This window comes from Syngnathoides biaculeatus, chromosome 13 (genome assembly GCF_019802595.1).
Source record: "Syngnathoides biaculeatus isolate LvHL_M chromosome 13, ASM1980259v1, whole genome shotgun sequence".
Taxonomy (NCBI): Eukaryota; Metazoa; Chordata; class Actinopteri; order Syngnathiformes; family Syngnathidae; genus Syngnathoides; species Syngnathoides biaculeatus.
In genome coordinates this window covers 7,864,892-7,887,811 of record NC_084652.1, presented here as the reverse complement: position 1 = coordinate 7,887,811, position 22,920 = coordinate 7,864,892, and the positions used below count along the sequence as shown (strand labels likewise).

Here is a 22,920-nt window from a genome sequence, read left to right as displayed (position 1 = left end):
TGGGACAAAATTTGTACTTTAATAGAAAAGGGTTATTTTATACCCCCCAAAAAAAGCATGTATGTGTATTATAATATATAATATAATATAAAATCATCTATATCTCGCAAAAAACCCTCCAAAACAAAAATCACCTTTCTACCGTAATTCCCGGCCTCCAAAGCACACCTGGTTACAAGCCTCACCGAGTACATTTGTCAAGGAAATACCATCTGGTACATACATATGCCGCAGCTGTGTGAAAGCCGCAGGTTCCCACATTGAAACACGAGATATGGATATTTACAAAGAAAGATGGTAGACAGAAAGAGTTTAACACTAGCGCCGTGCTAAAGCTAGCGGCAACGCTAAAGCTAGCACTGACAATAGCGCTAACGGGGCCAGTCAAAATAAAACTTGGCGGTAAATACCACTGAGACACGCCAGTAACACACCAGCAACACGCTAGCACAGCGCTAACAGAGCCGAGTAAAAGTCACTTCCTCGGCACATATATTCCACCAGTCTCTTTTCTGCTCGAGTGCCCCCTCATGGCAGTTAAAAAAAATGCACAAATTAGCTGCATCACCCCATAAACTGCAGGGTGGAAAGCGTGTGAAAACAGTCGCGGCTCGTAGGCCGGCAATTACGGTACTTATAATTCGATTTTTTTTTTGTGCCCTAATTAACACTCCTATAAAGCAAACAACAAAAGGAACATGGCCTTCCTCATTTCCGCCCATCACCTTGTGCAGAAAATAAGATGCATTTTGACTACGGCAAAAAGAAACCTAAAAAAGTCAGCTTGAGACCAACCAGCAAAGTGTGGTCACCTTTTCGGAAGTCACAGAAGAAGAAACCCATCCGAGAGTCGACTGGCAACGACAAGACATTGGATACAACGAGGAAAGAAGGAAGAAAGAAAGGACAGTGAGATGGGATATCAAAGCAAAAGGAAAAAGAGCGGAAGAAAGGTGGGGAAGTTTCTGATCGATTGTATGGACCTCTGCGGTCAAACTTCTTTCTTTTGTGCGTCTTTGCAGGTAGAGCCATATAATCTTTTCAGAGAGGAGGACTGGGATGAGGTGGGAGAAAAGCCGCAGCATGGCGGCGGGCCAGGTGGCGCTACTGAGTAATTCATGGAGCCTGCTCAAATAAATAAATCAATAGAAAATGGTGCAGCACTGCAAAGGTGTGCCCACCCGCTCGTTTTCCTTATCAGCGGTGGGAGAAGAAGCTAAGTAAGGAAAAGCAAAAAAAAAAAAAAAAAAAAATAGGACATGATTTAGGATGGACAGACCATGTGGAAAAGTTATTTTGTTAAAGTTTTAATTTCACGACTTATAAAGAATAATTTTCATGAGGGGGAAAAAAAGGTACACATTTTATGAGACTAAAGTCTTAATTTTATGATAATTCTGTTAAAGAATATCGCAAAAATCAAGCCGGCTTTTCTTTTTTAGAGCAGTGCAAATTTGACAAGAATAAATGTCATTTTTAACAATATAAAAGCAATTTGACCAAAAAAAAAGTAAATTGTAATATGAAAAAGTTGGAAAAAGGTATTAAAATGACAATTTTTCACTCTGGAAAAAAACCCAGCAAAATAGTTATGTATTTTTTTTATAGGAAGTCTTTTTTTATATTTTTACAAGAGTAGGAATAAAACTGTAAATTTGAGGGAAAGTAGAAATATTACAAAAAAATATTTTAAAGTCAAAGTTCGAATTTGACAATAAAGGTATAATTCTGCTTCATAGAAGAATTTCAAAAATGAAGTAATTTCACCCAAAAGATTATAATTTTTATGAAATAAAATAGTCATCTCTTTGCCAAAGGTATTTAGCAATTTTTAAAGAATCAACTTTTCTACAATCAAGTAATGTAATGAGAAAATAAGTCGTGAACATTTTTTTAAAACTATGAAAACCTAACATTGTACCATAGTGGAAATAAAGCAAAATGGTGCAGCAGAGTCAAAGCGTGTCCCCTACACACTTGTTTTCCTTATCTGCTGTACGAACAGCTGATAAGTAAGGCAAGTTCCGTTTTTTAAAATCTCTAAATCCCAAAACAAATCACGTGCTGTCAAAAAAAAAAAAAAAAAAAAAAAAAAAAGCAACAGAAAACACTGGCGTGAGGGTAAATGTTGGTGGTTAAGGGGACAAGTTAGCCATGCACAGCGCTGGATTTTTTATTATTGTGGTTATTCAAGGGCTGCGTGGGCTGCTGCCGGAGGGGAGGCAATGCGGCAATGCTTTTCATACAGTTACCACTGCTAAGGGCGCCGTCCCGGGGAGTGCAATCTGAGCCACGTCGAGCTTGGACAGCTCAAAGGTCTTCGCCGTCTCCTCAAAGGTCTTCGCCGTCTCCTTGGTCGGCACGCGGAAGACCTCAGACTCCTCTGCCCTCGCCACCTCCGACACCCACGAGGCCATTGCTTTCTTGGGAGAGCCTTTGACCTGAGTCGCATCTTCCATCTTGCTCATGAGATTTTCCGTCTCCGCCTCGGCCTCCTTCAAGATGATGAGCATGCCTCTTTTGTCAATGATGGCCTGGGTCACTTCCTCCCTGACGAGCTTCGCCACGGACTTCTCTGACAAGTCGTCTTGGGAGCTGGGGGTTTTCTCTTCAGCCACGAAAACGTCGTCGTCTGTCGTAGCCGACGGGCTAATTTCCAGCGGCCCCGAAGGGGGCGCTCCATCCGCTACTGTACTATCTGCAGTGCAATTCAGCAGATATCCCGCTGCCTAGGGAGACACTTATCTTATTTGAAATGATATTCTCATGAAATGGAGGAATTGCTGTAGATTTGCGGAACGTCAAAATGAAGAATTCTGAAATTGCTGGCGACGGGTTTGGGGCATACCACGCCTCACGCCTGCTGCTGGCTGGGATAGCCATTTGGAAAATGGATGGATAGTTTTTACCTGGCAGCTCGCTGCTATATAACAATAGCTTTAAGAATGTCTTTTTTTTTGGCTGCTATTTGGGAAAGTTCAGATTTAAGGTGATTTCTTAACATTTGAGGCCTTTAAGAAAAAAGACTGCTATGTCAGATCTTAAGTTTTTTTTTTTTTTTAAAGACTACAGCATTTGTTTTGAATATGGGAACTTGAAGCTGTGAATTTAAGAAGTATGTCATAAGATTATTTAAGGGTTTCATGTTGTAAAAAATGCTTTATTAGAACATTGAAATGGCAGATTAAAGAATTCTTCTAGGGAAAAACTATTTTTAAGACTAAAACGGCAGATGTAAGGTATGACATGTGTGTATTATTAATCTATTAAGGATTTTCAATTTGAAAAATCTAATTAAGGACTTTTTAAATACTGCCAGACAGTCATCTTTTGGGGTGGGGGGGAACCATACAGCTGGAGAGATCCTTTCAGACTCCAACCGCATAACAGACAAATAACTTTTATAATCACACAATGAGAAGAAGGAAAGTCACATTTAGAGCCAAAGAGGGAAATGCCAGCTTTGTAGAAACACAATGCAAAATGACACGTGCAAACAAGCCCATAAAAAAAAAAAAAAGTAGAGAAATGTCACCTCAATGACTTTTGGTTCCGCCTTCCTCTCATCTCCGGTGGGCTCCTCGCTGTCATCCTGTAGGAACAAAAAAGGAACAAGAAAAATAAATTGAAAATTGACCCGCAGTTTAACACTTACTGATCTGAAAAACTGTCATTTTTTTCATCAGTCAAGTTTAGCGGAAGTGGTCCAGAGAAAGTGTTGCAGTGACCATGAGGAAAAAAAAAAAAAAAAAAAAAAAAAAAATCAATGAAAAAGTTTACAACGTACAGAAATCATGTGGTCAAGCTGCTACTGGCAAAGACTCGTTTCCGTTTAATGCGGAGCACTAACTCTTTTCCTTTTTTAAAATATATTGTTCCGCTTATTAGCACACACAAACCCGTACGTCATGATTGCTCATCCGTTGCTTACATCCCGCAGGTCGAGAGGTTCTATCATGGGGGGCTCATCCGCTCGTGCCGAGTGCGCCGGGGACGAGGAGAGCCTTCGCTCCCACTCGGTGAGACCTGGGACGCCGGCGTCCGTTTCCAGGAAGGAGCGCTTCAGCTCGCTGATGTTGGTGTGGTGCTTGACCATCTCAGTGGGGGGTTCTGTGTCCTGCGGTGTGCAGGCCAGGTGACCATGATAAGAGGGGGGGACGGACGGCGACAGCCATGCTTCATGTACACAATGTTATCTTGCAAACTTAAAAAAGGGGCAAAAATAGGGATGGAAAAATGCCAAATAATGAATAAATGGAGAGAGGAATTGGAACCCAATGGTGTAGATGCTTTGGAAATGACTCATAAGTTAAGGTGGAAGCTCCAAGGTCAAAAACCGTTAACGCTAGTAACGGTCATACAAATTTTAAAAGAAGTAAGAAAACCATTCCAATGTTACAAAAATTAAGTTTTTTTCAAATTTAATAAAAAAAAAAAAAAAAAAGGTTCATTGTGCATTTTTTCATGAGAAATTTTTTGGGGGAACTAAAAAATAGCTTTTGGAAGACAAGTATTTTTCTAAATTAAAAATAATTTGGTTACAACAAAATAATGTGCAATTTGATGTTAAAAGTTCATTTAAAAAAATCATGCTATAAGAATCAAGTTTACATTTTGTGAGTACTAAGTAAATTTTTAATTTAACAAGGATGACAATTATTTGAGCAAAAAAAGAAAATTGTCCAAAATGAGTATAAAATTGTGTGTGTGTGTCTATATATATATATATATATATATATATATATTATATATATATATATATATAAAAAAGATGGTATTTTAGTTTGGGGTTTGCTCCATTGCCAACCAGATTTCCGGCACTTCAGCCTCTGGACTTTTATGCGGCTTTGGATTCATATTTTTCCTCCAAAAACAGCTGACTTTCAAATCATACAACTTCAATGTAAAGGTTCAAATCCAAAAAGTGGTAAGTTCAACCAAAAGCAGCCAAAATGCATTCAGATCAGGACCACATTCAAAAATTAAGCAGACGCAGTGAGTCACAGAGCTCGGGGGTGCAACTACCAAATCCTTCTCGCGCCATAAACACCGATTCAGTTGCTGCCGTTTCATGTCTGAATGGTCACAGGAGCAACTCGAGATGCTCATATGCACACAAGAAACCCAAGACACTGCACAAAACACGGCCAGGTCAGTAGTGTTAGGATTATTTTGCTTTTCTTACCAACCTCCAGCATCAGATTACTGTGCTTGACAAAAACATTTTCCCCTTTTAGCCGTCTTATGACACTACACTGCAGGGGAGGAAAAAAAAGACAGGGTTGGTTTCCGCACGACTAAAAACCGAACACAGATTGAAAAACCTGCAACCAGGAAGCCTGGCCAAATAAGATAAATCAAATGGGCTGACCAGTACAGAAGAAGCCAAAATGGAGGGGGGGGGGGGGGGGATTTAGACAACGAAATGTGTGGAGCGAGGGCAGCAGGCACCGAAGCGCGCGATGGTGTGACAAGACGAGGTGTACCTGAGTGCGCATCTCAGAGTCGTCGTCCACATCCGACTGACAGCGAGTGAAGACATTGTGATATGAGCAAAAGGGAGGTCAAGTGGTGGTGGCGGTAAATGCAGGGGGGAAAAAAAAAATAAAAATAAAAAATAAATAAAAATTAAAAAAAATCGGATGTGGGAATATACGGAAAGGAGGATTGGAGACGGCAAGGAAAATCAGTGTCAGTGACTCCGCTTCAGGTAGAAAGAAATAATGTAATGTTGCCTCGTGTTGTGGAGGAGTATTTGGGCCACAGTGAAGGAAAAAAAATTATAAAAGAAATTGAAATTTCATGAGAATTAAGTGAAAGTGTCAAAATTTCCCACACATCTTACGGTGAGTGCTTGTCGTATGACAACTGGTCTAGTAAAATAAATTCTCAATATTAGATATAAACTTCATTTGACTAAGATTACAAGTCTTAATTTGAAATGTAAAATTTCCTTAAATTTTGTGATCAGCCGTTTTTTTTGTCTTTCAAAAGTTACAGCTTCAATCTTGGATATTGGCAATTTTTCTTCACTCAATATTTTCAAATACTCATGTCAGAATATTATCACTTTTCACTTGCAAGATTCAAACGCTCTTTCAATTACAACTTTTCTATTTTTAAATTTACATTATGACTAAAAATTACACATCTACTGATTCTGTTCATAAGTACTTTGTCCTGATGTTTTTTCTTGCAATAGAATGACCCCCCCACCTCAAGTATTTTTTTCCTTGGAAAATTACAGTTTTATCCTCATAACAAGGCAAGTATTTTTTCCCCCATTCGAATTTTTTGCCGCAAATTTACCACCAAACAACTCGATTCTTTTAAGAGGATAAGCGTTCGTCTTGTGCTATTTTTCTCTGAAAAGACTTTCCTCTCCTCACAATATTACAAGACTTTTCTCTAAAATGCATTGCAACATTGCATCTAACTGATTTCTCCACAAAACCAACCTTATTCATGTAGAAATACATTTTTCTCTTTAAAAAAACTCCGGCCCCCAGCCCTCACTTCTCTAAGTTTTGCCTTGTTCCCCTTACAAAATTATATTTATCACAAAATTACTTTGTCATAAAAACACAAGCGATTTTGTTGTATGGTAATATTTCTCTCTGACAACTACACCTTTTCGCTCACGATTGTACAAAACTTTGCTCTAACGTGACACTATCGATCTTTTTTGAGAAGTAATATTTCAACTTTTTTTCCCCCACCCAGAATCTATCCATTTTCTTAACCGCTTATCCTCACAAGGGTCACAGGGAGTACTGGAGCCTATCCCAGTATCAACGGGCAGGAGGCAGGTTTCACCGTGAACTAGTTGCCAGCCATTCGCAGGGCACCTATAGACAGTCGCACTCACAGTCACACTTAGGGGCAATTTAGCGTGTCCAATAAATGTTGCATGTTTTGTGGATGTGGGAGGAAACCGGAGTGCCCGGAGAAAACCCACGCAGGCCCGGGAAGAACATGCAAACTCCACACAGGCGGATCCGGGATTGAACCCGGGCCACCGAAAATCGGGACTGATAATTTAAATGTGCTGCATTTTTTCTTCAGTGTGGCCCTTTGCACTTATTGCGTGTGTGTTGAATCATACTTATTATTGACAAATGTTCCTCATGCACATTTAAAGGAAAATACAATTGACATCTACAACTCAGCATATGTCTCATTCGTGCCTTGAAAACGACGCAGTGTTCCCCTCTACATACAAACCTCTGTGGCGGTCATGTCGCCGTCGAAGGCAAAGTCAGTTTGTTCGCTGTCGGTCTGTTTAGTCAAAGCCGTGGAAAGCATTCCCAGCCGCAAGAAGAAGGAATACAAACAAAACAACACCCCGACATTGTAAAACGCTTGTGAATAACGTTTGTGAATAACAACTTGAGTCTTTATAACGAGGGATGGGAACAAAATGGAAATGAACATTTTTTTTCCCTAGTCAGACAAACACAGCAGAGAAGGTTCTCAAAACAACAAAGAAAGGGGAAAAAAAAGAGAAGGCAAATCAAAATACGGTAGCAAGCATAACAGACTCAGAGGAAATTGAAACCTTCAGTCAGTCAATTTTCGTGGCTGAATTTGCAACCTGACTTCCAGGCCCTCCTCTCCATGCACATTTGACACATCTCTGCATTACACCGTGCGGATTTAGAGAGACCCAAGGTCGTGCATTCATACTTTGGGTCGAGGGAATTACCATTTCAATGCCGAGCAATGCAGCGGGTCAAGAATAATGGAAGCGTTTTCATGCAGTCTGTACTGAAAGGAGTCATAGATAAGAACAATGACATGGAGACGGGTTAGGCACAAAGCTGTGTGTTTCAATGGGATTTAGCTGGGGATTAGTAACTAAACGTAGGGCACTTAAAGGGGACATATTATGGAAAAGAGATTGTTTCATTATTTGTTTACAAATAGCTGGGTTTACCTGGCCAGCCAGTGTGAAATTACACAACCAAGTAATCTTTTGCGAGCTCCCTTGCTCCAAAAATCAGCGTCTCGGGTTGTGAAGAATTTTGTTTGCAATTGACGACAAAAAAAAAAAAAAAAATGAAATTCATCGAGGTGTGTTAAAAAATAACCCCACAGCTCAGTGGTTTGAGCATTGGTTTGGTAAACCAGGGGTCGTGAGTTTGTATCCCACTGGGGCCTGCGGTCCCCCGAGAGGGGTTGCACCAGGAAGGGCATCCGGCGTAAAAACTGTTCCAAACAAATATGAGCGTTCGTCGGAGATATCACGCTGTGGAGACCCCTAACGGGACAAGCCGAAAGAAACTCACTCACATCTAGATGTGTTCAACAACTCAGGACAGAGCACCTTTTGCTTGAGCCACGCACTTTTCAAGTGAGGAAAATTGACTGTTGTTTTTGGTTTTCTTTTAAGCTCTGACAATGTTTCGGTCATCAACTGCTGTCGGTACCCTTGGCCGAATCTGTTCCAAATAGTTGGATTTGCTACGCTGATCAATTTTCCCTCTTCTGTTTCAAAATGCTTTGGTTTTCTTCCATAGACACCTCTCTGCTCTTCATCTTTGCTCAACAACAAATGCAGTCTTCAAAAGGTAAAACTCAAAGCCATAAACAAGCCTTATCTCATGATTCAGAAATCAATCTAAAAGGCAACACCTGAATAGCTGGAAACACCAGTCACTCATGTGCTCAAATTCTTTTGCTCGCTTGAAAAGCGGCCGGCTTCAAACACAAAGGTGCGCTGTGCTCAAAAATCAAAGAAATTGACCTTGTTGTAACTACATTTTTGGAAGGGACTGTAAACTAAGATTAAAAAGGTGAGTAGAATTGAAGTGTTACCGCAGATTAGCGTGGCGGGCTGCTAACTGACGTAAACTTGTATAAATTTTTCTTCACACAAAACTGAACTGCTCTACTTCTGCAGACTTCGACTTGCCAAACAAAAGATGCACTGACAAATTTCAGCTAGGCGAGAAAAAATTGTGCGTGATATTTCTTGACCTTTGTGGTAGTCTGACAAAACTATATCCCAGACATGTTATTAAGACGCCTGAGAATTGCTTTAAATTGTAAAAAAAAAAAAAAAAAAAAGAGCATAGCATGTCTCCTTTAGATTAAAAACAAAACTAAAAAAAGCTGCCTGTGAGTGTCTAACCCTCTCGTTAAGACAGTCAAACATGAAATGGTGACTTTGCTGGATGATGACGAGCGTGAGGTTCTGAAAGTTAAGACAGACACTGGGACAACAAGTCTCCAGGTCGGCTCTGGACTGGCGAGACAGTAGAGCGCCATACGGGACAGGCGTTAAAGGAGTTCAACTCTTACACACCTCCTCTTCCTCTGAACTGTCATGGTAACCCTGGGCTATGCAGGCGGTCAGCGAGGCTGCCTTGGGCTCCAGGTAGCAGAGGCACAGCGCCAGGGGGAAGGAGAGGGTGAGAGCATAGGGCACGGAAAAGGAGGTGGAGAGCAGGAAGAAGAAGATGAAGAGGAAGCAGGGGATGAGCGACGGCGACTTGATGGGCACAAAATTCTGCGCACATTCTGGCAAGAAGCGCATCTCCGACAGGTCGGGGAAGCTAAGGTAGCCGTTCTCGTCCAGGACGGATGACAGGTCGGGCAGATGCAGGGAAAAGGAGAAGAGCGTTCCGCCGCGCTCCCTGGCGCTCTGCTCCAAGCGCTGCTTGCGGGCCGACAGCAGCAGCGCCCGCTCTGCCAGCAGGGCCGCTTGGCGCTCCGAGCGAGCCTGCTGGCGGCGGCGGCCGGCGCTGTCCTTGGCCGGGCTCACCGACGAGGCCCGTTTGCGCGCGTTCTCCCCGCGCCGCCGCCGCACTTTTGTCGAAGACACGGGGGATGAGGGGAGTGACAGCTCGGAGCTAAGGGGGCTGGTGGTGAATGCGCGGGGGGAGCGCTGATGGGGGGAGAAGATGTGTGTGCGTGCGTGTGTGTGAGTGGCAATGGGGAAAGGAGGCCAATATGCATGAGCACACGCGTAAAAGTGTGGGGTTAAAAGGAAGGACAGGGGGGGAAAAAAGCAAATTAGTAAAGCACACAGAAGATGAAAAGCAAAGTCTAAATTAGAAGCAAGTGAGATATTTCCATCAGCCACTACAAGATCTTGAAAACTTCAAAGTTGTAAATAATAAAGAAAACTACCACGGCCTCTAAAAAAAGCTTCTTTGTGTCTTGATAGCGGGGATGCTGCCTGCCAGGGGTTTACCTTAGGTTCTTGTCTGAGCGGCATCACACTGCCGGCGGCAGGTTCCGTCGTCTCGGCGCAGGCATCCTCCTGCTCTGCCTTCTCTTCCTCAGCCTTCTTCTCGGCGGTCACCGTCGTGATGATATCTCCCCTGGCATTGGTGTCGCCGTCGCTGTCCTTCATCAGACTCTCGTGGTTCTCCGTGATGGGTGCTGGAACACGCAAGGACAATGACCGATGAGGTCTGGAAAGGAGCCGGCGTCAATTTGTCGACAATTTTATCATCAGGATGGAAACATTACTGTGGTGAACTGAAAGGCTCAGCGGCTCACGTGATACCGGTTTCCCCAAAAAACATCCAGTTTAGTAGCCAGGTCAATTTCAAGTGGATCCACAAATAAGATTAAAAAAAGAAGACAAGAAGTATGCCAACTTGGTTTGAGTGACACATTTTAGGTGCACTTTCCTTCACAAGCAAATATGTCCGTGAGATTTCATTGCTACCAAATTTGAACTGTATGCACTACACAGGTGGGGGATTTAAATTGTAATAATTTGGTCTTTGTGTAAGGATGGAGGCCGGCATTAAAGTTTGATGACTCATTAAAGTCAGCTATTTTGGTTGGATGTGGATGTCGTAGTTTCCACATTTCCAGGGGACTTTTCAAAGACTATAATGCTTGAAATTCAATTTGAACCAAATTACATTAAAAGATGGGTGAGGCAAAACCAAGGACATTATGGGTTGTTGGCTCAGCAGTAAAGTTTGATGAATCATCATGAAACCATGATTACCGTAATTTCCAGCCTATAAACCGCGACTTTTTTCACACACTTTCAACCCTGCGGTTTATGTGGTGATGCAGCTAATTTGTGCGTTTTTCTAACGGCCGCAAGGGGGCACTCTAGCGTAAAAGATAAGAGTGAGACCGGTGGAATATGTGCGCCGAGGAAGTGACTTTTACCGGTCCGGCCCTGTTAGCGCTACGCTAGCGTGTTACTGCCGTGTCTCGGTGATTTTTATTTTTTTAAACTGGCCCTGTTAGTGCAGCGCGAGTGTTAGCGCATTGGCGCTAGCGTTAAACTCTCTATGTACCGTCTTTCTTTGTAAATATCTTGTGTTTCAATGTGGGCACTTGCGGTTTTTACACAGCTTCGGCGTATGCATGTACCAAATGCTATTTCGTTTACAAATGTACATGGTAGGGCTTGTAACCAGGTGCGCTCTGTAGACCGCGAATTACGGTACCCAAAAATCTGTTTTTGCAGGCATGTTCACAACATTACATTTGTTAGACATGCCTTATATCACAAGATTCACCAAAAAGTGAATAAGAAAAAAAAAAAAACACAGTCAATCTGACATTTTGGTTTAAAGAATTTTTGGTTTCTGTCACTTCATGTGACATAACGACAAAAAATTTAACAAAAATGTTTATTTATCATGAACAGACACATTGAGTAATTTGCAAGAATAATGCTTGTCCATTTGCGCCTTATTTGAGGCATTGGAATTAAGATGGATAAGTGACGCTAAATTGAGAAAAATTTGGATGGGTGAAGCATGGTGATGATGTTTGAAACACAAATCAAAAACTATTTCAGGCGATTTCCAGTAGGAACATGAAAATAGGTAGCCATGTCTTTCATGAGTTGTTTGACGTAGCCAAATTTGGCTCAAATTTAAAGATTTAATGATTTTTTTTCCTGTCACATCAAAATTTGACCCACGTGAACTCAGACAGATGTGCACTGCAACACTGGACGACTTGTTTTATTTTCGTCATTGCATGTGGGCTGAGTCTAGCAACAAAGTTTGATGACTTGCCATAATTCGTATGCAGTGACCTCACCTCCGTCCAAGCTGCGCGACATGTTGTAACGTTTGCTGGCGGAGCGCTCGAAGAAGGGGGCGGGTCGCATAATCTGGGAGCTCGCCCTTCGGGTTTGGGCCTGCGTCCTGCCGCTGTAGCGGAACTTGGAACCGAGGGTGAGAAACTTCTTTGGGGGCGCCTCTGGAGACACGAGCCTGTCAAAGGTTACAAATGTATACAAAGATGTGAGTAACAGTGAAAGATTTTTTTTTGCTTATTTATTTTAAAGCGACAAGCCCTGGGACTTGTGTTAGATGGAATTCATTACTCATGGCAATACCAAAAGAAAGGACAAGTTCATTTGGGACAAGATGGAAATCATCCACTAAAGAATTATGGTGTAAATTTGTGAAGTGGCCTCATTTAAAGTAGAAAGACCACAGCAGTGAGTACTTCAGCAACAGCAGACATTTTGTGAACAAAAATACAGGTTTGGACATCATGTGAGTGGTGTCATGCATTACGGGATTTTTAAAAAAATTTAGTCAGCAATTTTTTTTTTTCTATTGGCTTCATTGCACTCTGAGCCAGAGCTAGAACTGACCAGATTATGTTTATTTTTTACTTTCATTTTTGGTTCCCATTCCTGTTGCCAACATTTTTGCAAAGAAAATAACTGATTTAGAGATAATGTGACTGACGTCATGCATTAAAGTCAACGTGTGTTTTTTTTTAATCGTTTTCCACTTTATGATTCACATATCCATTGACTTGATTGGGCTCTGGCAGAGCTGTTATTCACCAATTTTTTGTGGACAAAATAGATGATGTGGGGCAATTGGAAAGCATTGGCGGGTTCCATCCTGGATCCGCCTGTGTGGAGTTTACATGTTCTCCCCGTGCCTGCGTGGGTTTTCCGCGGGCACTTCGCTTTCCTCCCACATCCCAAAAACATGCAACATTCATTGGACACTCTGAATTACCCGTAGGTGTGATTTGTGAGTGTGGCTGTTTGTCTCTATGTGCCCTGCGATTGGCTGGCAACCAGTTGAGGGTGTACCCTGCCTCCTCCCCGTTGACAGCTGGGATAGACTCCAGCACTCCCAGCGACCCTTGTGAGGATAAGCGACTAAGAAAACAGATGGATGGATAACTGATTATGTGTATTTGAGTCATGACTGCAGTTTTACTAGTTTAGTTTTTTACAGTTTTTTTCAAGTTCAAATTCATATAGTCAATTCAGCTTCAGCTGGTACTGACTTGTTGGCTTTTGTCAAAAAAAAACTTTTGACTTGAGATATTCTGCAACTAGTTTTGAATGACCATTTGTACTAATACTTGTTTTACAATCTACATCTTACTATTTTAGATGTTTTGTAATTCTGGTGGCATGATAGGAGTTTCAGCTAAGACTAGTCATGATGAACAAAGGACTAATTTCATTTTATATATATGTTTCGGGGACTTGGGTCCATCTGCTTCTGATGTTTGACAAAAAGACAATACGATAGCTTCTTGTACTGCTGACTGAATAGATGACAAATGAGTGCTTAAAGATGTTCTTGGAGCACATACGGTCGCAAAGCGCCAAATAAGAATGTTCTATTTGAAGATCTTACCTGAAGAAGGTGTGGTGTTCAACGCAAACCTTCCAGAGCCGTTTGGCAGCACGATGGTTGGGAAGCTTGAAGCCGATGGTGCTTTCAAACTGCTCAAACTGAACACCCAAAACCCTGGTCAGACTGGCTAAAACAAGTGCAAAGGTTTTGATGATAGTTTTTACAACAGTAATTTACCTCGCCGGGCCGGATTTTGATGTAGAAGTTATTCCTCTTGTAGGAGATTTTGAGGATTTTGGGCCAGGCGAACCGGTTGATGCGCAACCTGTCCCTGTAGATGAGAAGACCACTGGCGCACACTCCCAACATGATCTCCACGCCCTCAGAGTCCTGAGAATAAACACGCCGCGGGATGATAAATTGCGCACACAACAACACACTCTGCATGAGACAGCGCTGACTATCTTATTGGGGTAAAGCAGGCAGGTGGTGAGTGGAATCAAGCAAATGGTTCTGCTCCCTCGTTATAGGACTGGAGGGGGCGCCAAAGCAAGAATGGCGAATGACATTACGCTCTCGGGTGGAAGCCATTTGCGAGGGGAGAGCCCATCCAAAGCGGGAGGTCTTACAGGGATGGTGAAAAGTGTGTTCAACCACATGCACATGTGTAAACGGCACACGTATGCACAATAAGCAGCCGCTTACCTCTCCCTCGCCACGAGCCAAGCCTTGATAGAGACGCCCTACCAACTTTGCATTTCGTGAGAGAGGAGACAAAAGAGGGAGGCTGGTCTGATACGCTGGATGACTTCTTTATCATTTACCAAGAAGATAATCCTGTCCTGGACATTTGGCAACAACGCTCACGCTATCTCATCCAGGCTACGTTATCAACTACCCTCATCGGATATAAATCCGCAAATGGAATACTCGGTCGCTGGTTTGTACTTTGACCGGTGATAACAAATGCATGTGTGCAATGGAGCTGTCGCAAAGATGCCAACCGGCTCCCCTCGCAGGCCGAAGAAAAAGTGGTGGAATGATGAGTCAGCAGGTGCAGCAGCAGTCGTGGTGGTGGTGCAGGTGAGGCATCGCAGTGTGCAAGTCAAACAAATTTGTCTCAAGCTACTTTTAATTACATATCAAATTATGACAGGTAAATGCCTTTATAGCGACGATTCCCATTTCCCCGATTAGAAAAAAAAGTTAACTGTATTTCCAGTAATTTCAGACCCAAGTCCTATCATGATGAGCAGAAATTTGATGCACCCAAATGGTTTATAATTGCCCACAGATTCCACAAGATGACAGCAAACCACTACTTTTCTACTAGACAGGACTTTGAACACAAAAAGAGAGAAAATGAGTCCCCCCCCCTGCCCCCCAATAACTGAATAATTAATCATGAACAGGCAGGGAAATACTGTACCTCAGTTCATAGACAATGACATTCATACAGTTTAATTTCTGAACTGCTAAAAACAGGCACAATGAAACTGTTTCTCATGTAAATTCAAGTGTAGCATGTAAATGAATTCCTGTCCCAGTGTAAAATATGATCTTACGTTACACTCCTGAACCTTGTTTCACTGACTAACTTCACTGAACTTTGGAAGAAAGAGGGCTATTTTAGTTTGAAGCGCCCATTTTGGAGTCACTTTGGCCATTTCCGGGAGCCCATTAAAAATCGACTAGTGCGAAAGATTTTGATAGTCTATTTCAATGTTTAACTGCAAATGTAAATTGTAAGAATATTGTGACAGTGAGCAGCTGAACTCATTTGGCGTTATTGCTAACCAAAACAGGAGCATCTACTGTAATTAGGCAAGTAAAAATTTTTTCAGATCAGTCAAAAGTTCACATCTGTGTAGATTCCTCATCATTCAGGTCTTGGTAATCTGCAGAGGTTTAAATATGGGAACTGGACTGTTCTTGTTTATTGAAAAACTAAATTTTAGCCATGGAGTCTCATTATTGATGCCTTGTGTGCAGTTGGCTCTTCAATGTAGGGAGCCTCCATGTTTGTTTGTGAAGATTTTATTAAAAGGCACCTAGTATTCCTTGTTGTTGAAATTTCTCAATTATAGCGGTCCACTTGACAGTTGTAATATTCTGGTAACACTGTTTTAACATTATAGTGACGCCTCGGTTCTCGACCACAATGCGTTCCAGAAAACAGTTCGAGAAGTGATTTGTTCGAAAACCGCATCAATGTTTCCCATTACAATGAATGGAAAAAGAAATAATGCGTTCCAAGACTAAAATATTAGGCTTCTTAAAGCATTTTTTAAACTTTCCTGATAATAAACTGCATAGTAGAAATACATGTATAGTTTAAGTACTTTATATATATATAAATATATATTAAAAAAAGACATTTAATTTTTTGCTTAAAATGTATGCTTTAGTTGTAGAGTAGGCGAGGCTAGGCGCGCATTGCCATATCTGTAGTGACTCGGCCCCCAGCCTTGTAAAATTTTTTTTATTAACAAAAGTGCAGAATAACTTTAAACATGCAACTTGCCTTTACGTTATGTCATTTCCGGATTTTTTTTTTTCTGGGTGGTGTTCGAATTGACAACAAAAGGCGTCGTGGTGGGACAGCTGCTTGCAAATCGTGTGATGTTATTTCCAGGTTTTTTTCGGGGGTGGGGGGGGGCGTTCGAATCGACTATAACAAAACGCGCCGTGGGTGGGACAGTGTACCGGTTTTCATTCAAAAACAGAAGCAAAAAAATCTTGAAATTTTCGTTCGAAAACCGATTTTTTCGAAAACCGATTTGTTCGAAAACTTGGGACATTCGAGAACCGAGGCTTTACTGTACTCCAAAAATAGTGATCTGCAGTTGAGCAAATAAATGAATGAGCCCCCTCCTGTTGTGCGTAGTGACAAAGCAAGCATAAATCCATAAACTACAGCATTCTGATTACCTTAGCGTGGTGCAGATCCACACCGTACATGGACAGCTTCTTTGCATTTTCCAGGAAATGCATTTCGGCTTCAGCCGGCGTCATCCCCCTGATTGGACGACAACACCATACAAGAGAAGCATTGTTTAGATTGACAACACTGTGAACAGACAACACTGGAGAATTGAATCAATTCCAACAGGAAGCAGACTTAATTCAGTTGCATCGAATAAAGTGAATCAATTTCCTCTTGTTGTGTTCATGGATGTTTTCAGCTGAATCTCCACCAAGCTGCTGTGTGTGCATCCATTTTTAGCCATGGCGGCCTTTATGTGAGAGCCTCACACTGAGTGCCACTGTCCTGCGTCTCTGATCCGTTGACTACATTAAATTACTCACAAATCGTTGTGATGCATAGAGAACATGACGCTCAAACACACAACAATGGCATTTTTTTTTTCCATTTGTGGAAAGACAAACCCCATTTGACGGGAACATGAGTTGCCCTCCAGAGAAGGATCACACAAGATGCTACCAAAATGAACAACTTAAAACATTCGCATTCCTAAAAGATTGCATCACGATAACCTACGAATCATAGCATTTCCTCATATAGTGGCTCGTGCCATCTATGTATGCCAGGAATCCATGAGAGTTAAATTGTTTATTGAAGGGAGGCCTTTCTTGTAGATGAGGATTTTTCTAAAAAATAAATACATTTTTTGTAAGAACAAAAGAAGGCATGTGTTCGAAGTGCTGGTTTTATTTATTCACTATATGAGGAAATACGGCATTTACATTCTACTCTGCTAGTTCTGGTACATAGAGATGGTGAAAAAAATCTCGAGCGTACTCGAGCGGAAAAGGCAAGAGTGAGACCGGTGGAATATATTTGCCAAGGAAGTGACTTTTACCGGTCCGGCCCTGTTAGTGCTGCGCTAGTGTGTTACTGCTGTGTTTCAGTGATTTTTATCGGTATGTTTTTTTAATTTTATTTTTTAACTGGCCCTGTTAGCACGGCACTAGAATCAGCATGGCAGCGCTAGCCTTAAACACTATCGTCTTTCTTTGTAAATACCTCGTGTTTCAATATACGCACTTGCGGATTTTACACAGCTGCGGCGTATGTATGTACCAAATGGTATTTCCTTTACAAATGTACTACTACTACTGTAAATCCCTGCAATGAAGGAAGCGTAATTTGTGGTATAGACATCGATCTTACCACATGATTTCACAAGACATTGTGAAATAGAATTTCAGGCACCAATTGGGAGGAAAAAGGTCAATTAAAGTGCAGCGTTCCTTTATTCTAATAGGCACTATTTGAGGTAATACTTTATGACTGTCCCGTCACAGAGCTCAGACCACTCACTTGTAGGTCTTGTGGAGCTCCATGACTTTCTCCTCCAGCTCTTTGGTCTGGTTGGGTGCGAAGCGCAACTCGCTGACGTAGTCACTGCCCAGCTCCTCCGGGTCGTAGTCGCCCAGCTCTGACTGTACCGTGTACGACCCCAGGACGGTGTGGGTGGCAAAGGAACAGGGAAGGCGGCCCGAGACCACATCGTCTCGGAGCTGCAGGCACAGGTAATATCTACAAGGGTAGGGAGAAAGGCGTTACTTAAAAAGAAGTGAGATTTGTAATCATATTATGCCAGTAATGACTGAAAAGTACACAAATAAAAGTAAGTCTACTCACCTTGTGATATCTTCTGTCAGCTGGGAGGGGTCTGGAGGGTAAAACTTTACATTAAATGCAAAGTTCCAGGGGCCAGCTGAGAACCAGAAAGATGTTTAGACAGATTTTTTCCATCAGGCAAGATTTGGACTCTTGTATTATTATTGGGGGGGAAAAAGATTTTAAAAAGCATTGCATGAGAACAACATGAAGACATAATAATAATAATAATAATAAAAACGCATACTCCTGATCTGCTTTTTCAGGTCTTTGGTAGGATCCAGCCAATTCTGCCAAAGACAAAAGGAAAAAAAAAAAGTTTTTCCTGAAAATAAACCAAGACGTGGCCTTGCCAGGGTCATTTATGGTACAATTACCTTCTGTTTCTCCAGATCTCTGTATGTCATTCCAAAGTAGTCCTTCTCCAACAGATTGAGGTGATCGCACACTTTGTCGAAGAGAACCTGGCCCTTGATCCGCTTCTGTGAGAGAATAAATGAGTAATCAACAAAGTCGACTGATTGGTACGCCGTCTTTCATCTTCGACAGCCATCAACCAATTTGAGAACTTTACACTCTTTCCGAGTACACCTCTATGTAATGAAAGGATAATATAATCTAATGCTTAGAAATATTGGAGAAAGTACAAAAGAAAGGGATATTGATCAACTAACAAAGAATACATTTCTCAATGTTGATAATCATGTCATTCAATCAACTGTTTTAAATTGTGAAAAAGCATACTTGGTCTCCTTCAAGGCAAAAAAATAATGTCACAAGATGGCAGCATATTAACACAAATGTGTCCTAATAATGATAAGTGAGCTCCTATCTATATTACAGTACTATTACAGCAACTAGCATGAGGATAGCCTTATGTTATTTGGATAAAGTAATTATTAATGGCACCTGATGGTAGCAAATGACAGTAAATGGGTCATAATAATGGTAAGCACATTTGGACCACAATATCAGTACAGGTACAGTAAATACTTCTGCCACTATTTCCTCCCACAACCCAAAAACATGCACGGTAGGTTAAATGAAGACTCTAAAGTGACCGCAGGTGTGAATGTGAGTGTGAACGGTTGTTTGTATGTGCCCTGGCGACCTATTCAGGGTGTACCCCGCCTCACGCCCAGAGTAAATTGGGATAGGCGCCAGCATAGCTGCAACCCTTGTGAGGATAAGTGGTATGGAAACATAATGGATATATTTATTTAGACCTTCCCCATTCATTTATTACTAGAGATGAGCAAAGACCACCAACCCATCTGTGGCCCTGAACTCCTTTCACGGGGTCTCACCTCCACGTTCAGAGTGTAGTCGGAGCCATCTGGCAATGTCACCTTACACTGCATGATCTTCACCTTCTTCACTCCTTTTAAAGGAGACCTGGAAAGACGACTGGTGGATGACTGGCGGGAATCTTGGTCGTCTTCTTGCGTCTCCTGACGGGTGATGATCAAACAAGTACATATTTTGCCAGATAAATGATTTTACATTGAAAATAAAATTTTGGAGACCTGACAGACCAGACTTCCCGTGCAGTTTCCCTTTGCCTAAATGCTTCATGTAGATGTTTTAAACAAAACCACCAGTTCTGTCACATGTCAGCAAGCTAAAAATAGAGCCAGCTTGAGTTCCTGACACTATTTAATAAACATGTTTCACATACTGTTTCAATTATTTTTCTGTTATGGAAACTACCACAAAGGCCCCAAAAGTCAGTAGCAGTAATTAAAAAAAAAAAAAAAATAGCATCAAACTTGGAGAACTTTACGTATGCGATATGAGCCAATGATTATTCATATTTTATTCCTCCGTAAAAACATCTCTTCCGTAATTCCACTCTGAAAAAAGCCACACGTCATAGGTCAGTGGGTTGCGGCTTTTTCTCCATTTAAATTGGGACATTGACCAAACAAATTCATCCTTCTTGTATTTCTCCTCAATTTTTCAGCCAAAATATGAAAAAGGACAGCTGGGAGTTAATCCGCATCCTCATACCAAACGCTGTTACCAGGAGTGTGCATTTCACTTTGGCAGAAGAAATGTGTTGGTACGGATGATAAAATAAAAGCATCCAACCAGCTGCGACGGCTGCGGAAAAAGCCACAAATGTACTGTACATAAGGTTCGCACGTTTGCCTACAGTCTTACATGACGTAATGATTACAGAAATATCGTCACATATTGCACCGGAATAAAGTATAAAAAGTGGCGGAAATTTTGGAGAAACATTCAATTGGGAATTTTAGTCAATATTCAGTGTGACACTTTCCATAAGGTTAAAAGGTATTTTAAAACCTCAATGCTCTTGCAGTGTGAGTGGTAAAAATACATAACTGATTGATCTGTTCTTTAACAGTGTTGCTAGGAAGATTTGACCTCAGGCTGGTGGGTGGGGACGGATGGGCTAATAGGGAATCCTAACAACCATGGAATGCACTCAGGTGATTACAAAATTCCACATTTCCTTCGAAGGTTCCACCACAGAAGTAAGAACTGTATATTAAAAAGTGAGAGTTCATGCTAAAGTGCGTAAGTGATCCATTACCAGTCGAACGTGAACACATCCCTACTTTGTCATGTGCTCCTCTACAGGCTGAGAATGACCACTTTTCCACACCAAAGGCACAATTGACTCAGGCTGGGCCACGTTTTACAGTTTAGATATGATACAAGTGGACGCTCTGACCTGTTCTTTCCTGGCCGGCGTGCTGTGTCCAACAGCGGCAGGAAGCTGCTCGGGGTGGTTCTGAGGCGAGGCGGCTTCGGCGGCTTTCGGGTTCTCTTTGGGAGCCCCCGTACTCTCCTCTTGCTGCTGCTGGTGCTGCTTGGCCTCAGAGTCCGTCCCTGATTCGGTTGTCATGGTAAATTATGCTGGAGCGGAAGAAGACGAGGAGGGTAAAAGGGGAAAAAAAGCAGATGAGTCAGCTGACCACTTAAGCAGCGCGCATTTGTTTCAGCTGTTAACCTGATGGAGGCTCTGGTTAGACAAGCAAAATAAAGATGCCAAATTAACATTTTTATACCATAACATACTTGATGTAGATGTTTAGTCCTGTTATGGATTTTAGTTTATGTTTCTACTTCCTACTTCCCTTTACTGGTACTGACCAACGTTTTGTGAACAAAAGAATTTTAAATTGGATTCTTGTATCGTTTTATTTTGGTAGGTTTTTCATTTGCAATTTGGTTCCCATTACTGTTGGCTCCATATGCCGCATAAAGGGGGCTGGTGATACTGACCAAACATTCATGAGCAAAAGAACTTACTGTAATTTCTGGCCTATAAGCCGGGACTTTTTTCCACACACTTTCAACCCTGCCGTTTATGTGGCGGTGTGGCTAATTTGTGCATTTTTCTAATGGCAGCAAGGGTGCACTCGATCGGAAAAGGTAAGTGTGAGACCAAATATATGTGCCGAGGAACTGACTTTTACCGGTCTGGCACTGTTAGCGTTGTGCTAGCGTGTTACTGCAGTGTCTCAGTGATTTTAGCCAGTATGTTTTTTTTTTTTTTTTTTTAACCGACCCTGTTAGCGCGGCGCTAGCGTGAGCGCGGCGCTAGCATTAGCGTTAAACTCTCTGTGTACCGTATTTGTCGCTATCTCGTGTTTCAATGTCTGTTTCAATGTGGGCACCTGCGGCTTTTACACGGCTGCGGGCTATGTATGTACCAAATGGTATTTCCTTTACAAATGTACTCTGTGAAGCTTATAACCAGGTGCTCTGTGTAGGCCGGGTATTACGGTAGATATGGTTGTGTCTGATCACTTGAGACCCATTCATTCATTTGTGCAGTCTGCTTAGGAGGAGAATTGAGTGAAGACGTAAACTGCTACGCTAGTTTCTCACACTAGCTGCAATCCACTTATTGCATGTAATCAAATGGTGTCACGTAATTTTTTTCTCAGTTTTGCATGACAGTGGTTGAATTAATTGCAGACTTGTCTACTCATTCTCAATAAAGAAATGTGTAAAGATGGAGACATTTTGTGAGATCTCACAAAGCTATCTCGGGTTCGAAGGACAGCTCAGTAAACGAAAACTAAAAACACGTTACATCCCACAGGTCCTAAACCGGTCTAATAAGAGGAAACACATGACGGCATGTTTTGCCAAAGAACGATGACAGATAGTATTTGGGGCTCTGGGGCCCACTGGTTGTAACTACCCGCAGGCTGGGCTCGAGAGATCAGAGAGCATGTACGCAGGATTTGTGGGTGTCTGCTACTGCGGGGTTGCTAGTAGTGGATGATTACCATTCTGCAGCCACCCTTCTCCTCCTCCCTCCGGTTCTATTTATAGGATGCTGTTTATTCCGCGGTAGGGAGGATGTCGGGGACACCGGATCGACAAAGGCAGCACTGTGGTCTGAGGTGTTCCCCCGAAAAAAATTCTTCGCACAGCGACTGAGAAGATGACACTCAAAGATAAGGATTCAAAGGATAAGCTTAAAATAAAGACGACGAGAGGCCCGCATTACTCCTTTTTGCACTAACGACACTTACATATGTTTTATGAGACCTTCACATTCCAGGCTTCCGGCCCAGATCCAGAGGTCTTACAGAATTTGTACCAAAGTGCAAGGAGCCTGTCTGGATCTATGTACAAAAGTATTACCATTACGATAAAACTGTGATCGTCAGTCAAGGGCAATACGTTATCTGTATACAAAAAGACCTTTGTTCAAAACTGAAACAACATAATCCCAAATAATACGGGTGATTGTTGTTACTGAAGTCTCCATTTTTGTATTAACACAATTTATTG

At 41.9% G+C, this 22,920-nt stretch overlaps 1 protein-coding gene across 10 annotated transcripts in view; it reads right to left on the bottom strand.

Moving 5' to 3' along the window:
- Positions 1–22,920, bottom strand: part of epb41l3a (erythrocyte membrane protein band 4.1-like 3a) — a 47,975-nt gene that overhangs the window by 5,457 nt on the left and 19,598 nt on the right. For 6 of the 10 annotated variants that reach the window (XM_061838744.1, XM_061838743.1, XM_061838741.1 and 3 more), the window contains 13 exons: positions 20,840–21,024; positions 19,446–19,589; positions 18,516–18,620; positions 18,386–18,428; positions 18,160–18,235; positions 17,836–18,054; positions 16,482–16,569; positions 13,788–13,940; positions 13,611–13,708; positions 12,031–12,206; positions 10,199–10,389; positions 3,932–4,117; positions 3,536–3,592 (listed from right to left, as the gene is read on the bottom strand). In XM_061838744.1, coding sequence (XP_061694728.1) covers positions 3,536–3,592; positions 3,932–4,117; positions 10,199–10,389; positions 12,031–12,206; positions 13,611–13,708; positions 13,788–13,940; positions 16,482–16,569; positions 17,836–18,054; positions 18,160–18,235; positions 18,386–18,428; positions 18,516–18,620; positions 19,446–19,589; positions 20,840–21,013 — 1,710 coding nt within the window. In that variant the 5' untranslated portion in view covers positions 21,014–21,024. Of the gene's footprint in view, positions 1–812; positions 855–2,252; positions 2,730–3,535; positions 3,593–3,931; positions 4,118–10,198; positions 10,390–12,030; positions 12,207–13,610; positions 13,709–13,787; positions 13,941–16,481; positions 16,570–17,835; positions 18,055–18,159; positions 18,236–18,385; positions 18,429–18,515; positions 18,621–19,445; positions 19,590–20,839; positions 21,025–22,920 lie in introns of all 10 variants that reach the window. The other 4 variants (XM_061838749.1, XM_061838748.1, XM_061838750.1 and 1 more) reach the window with 3 other exon arrangements.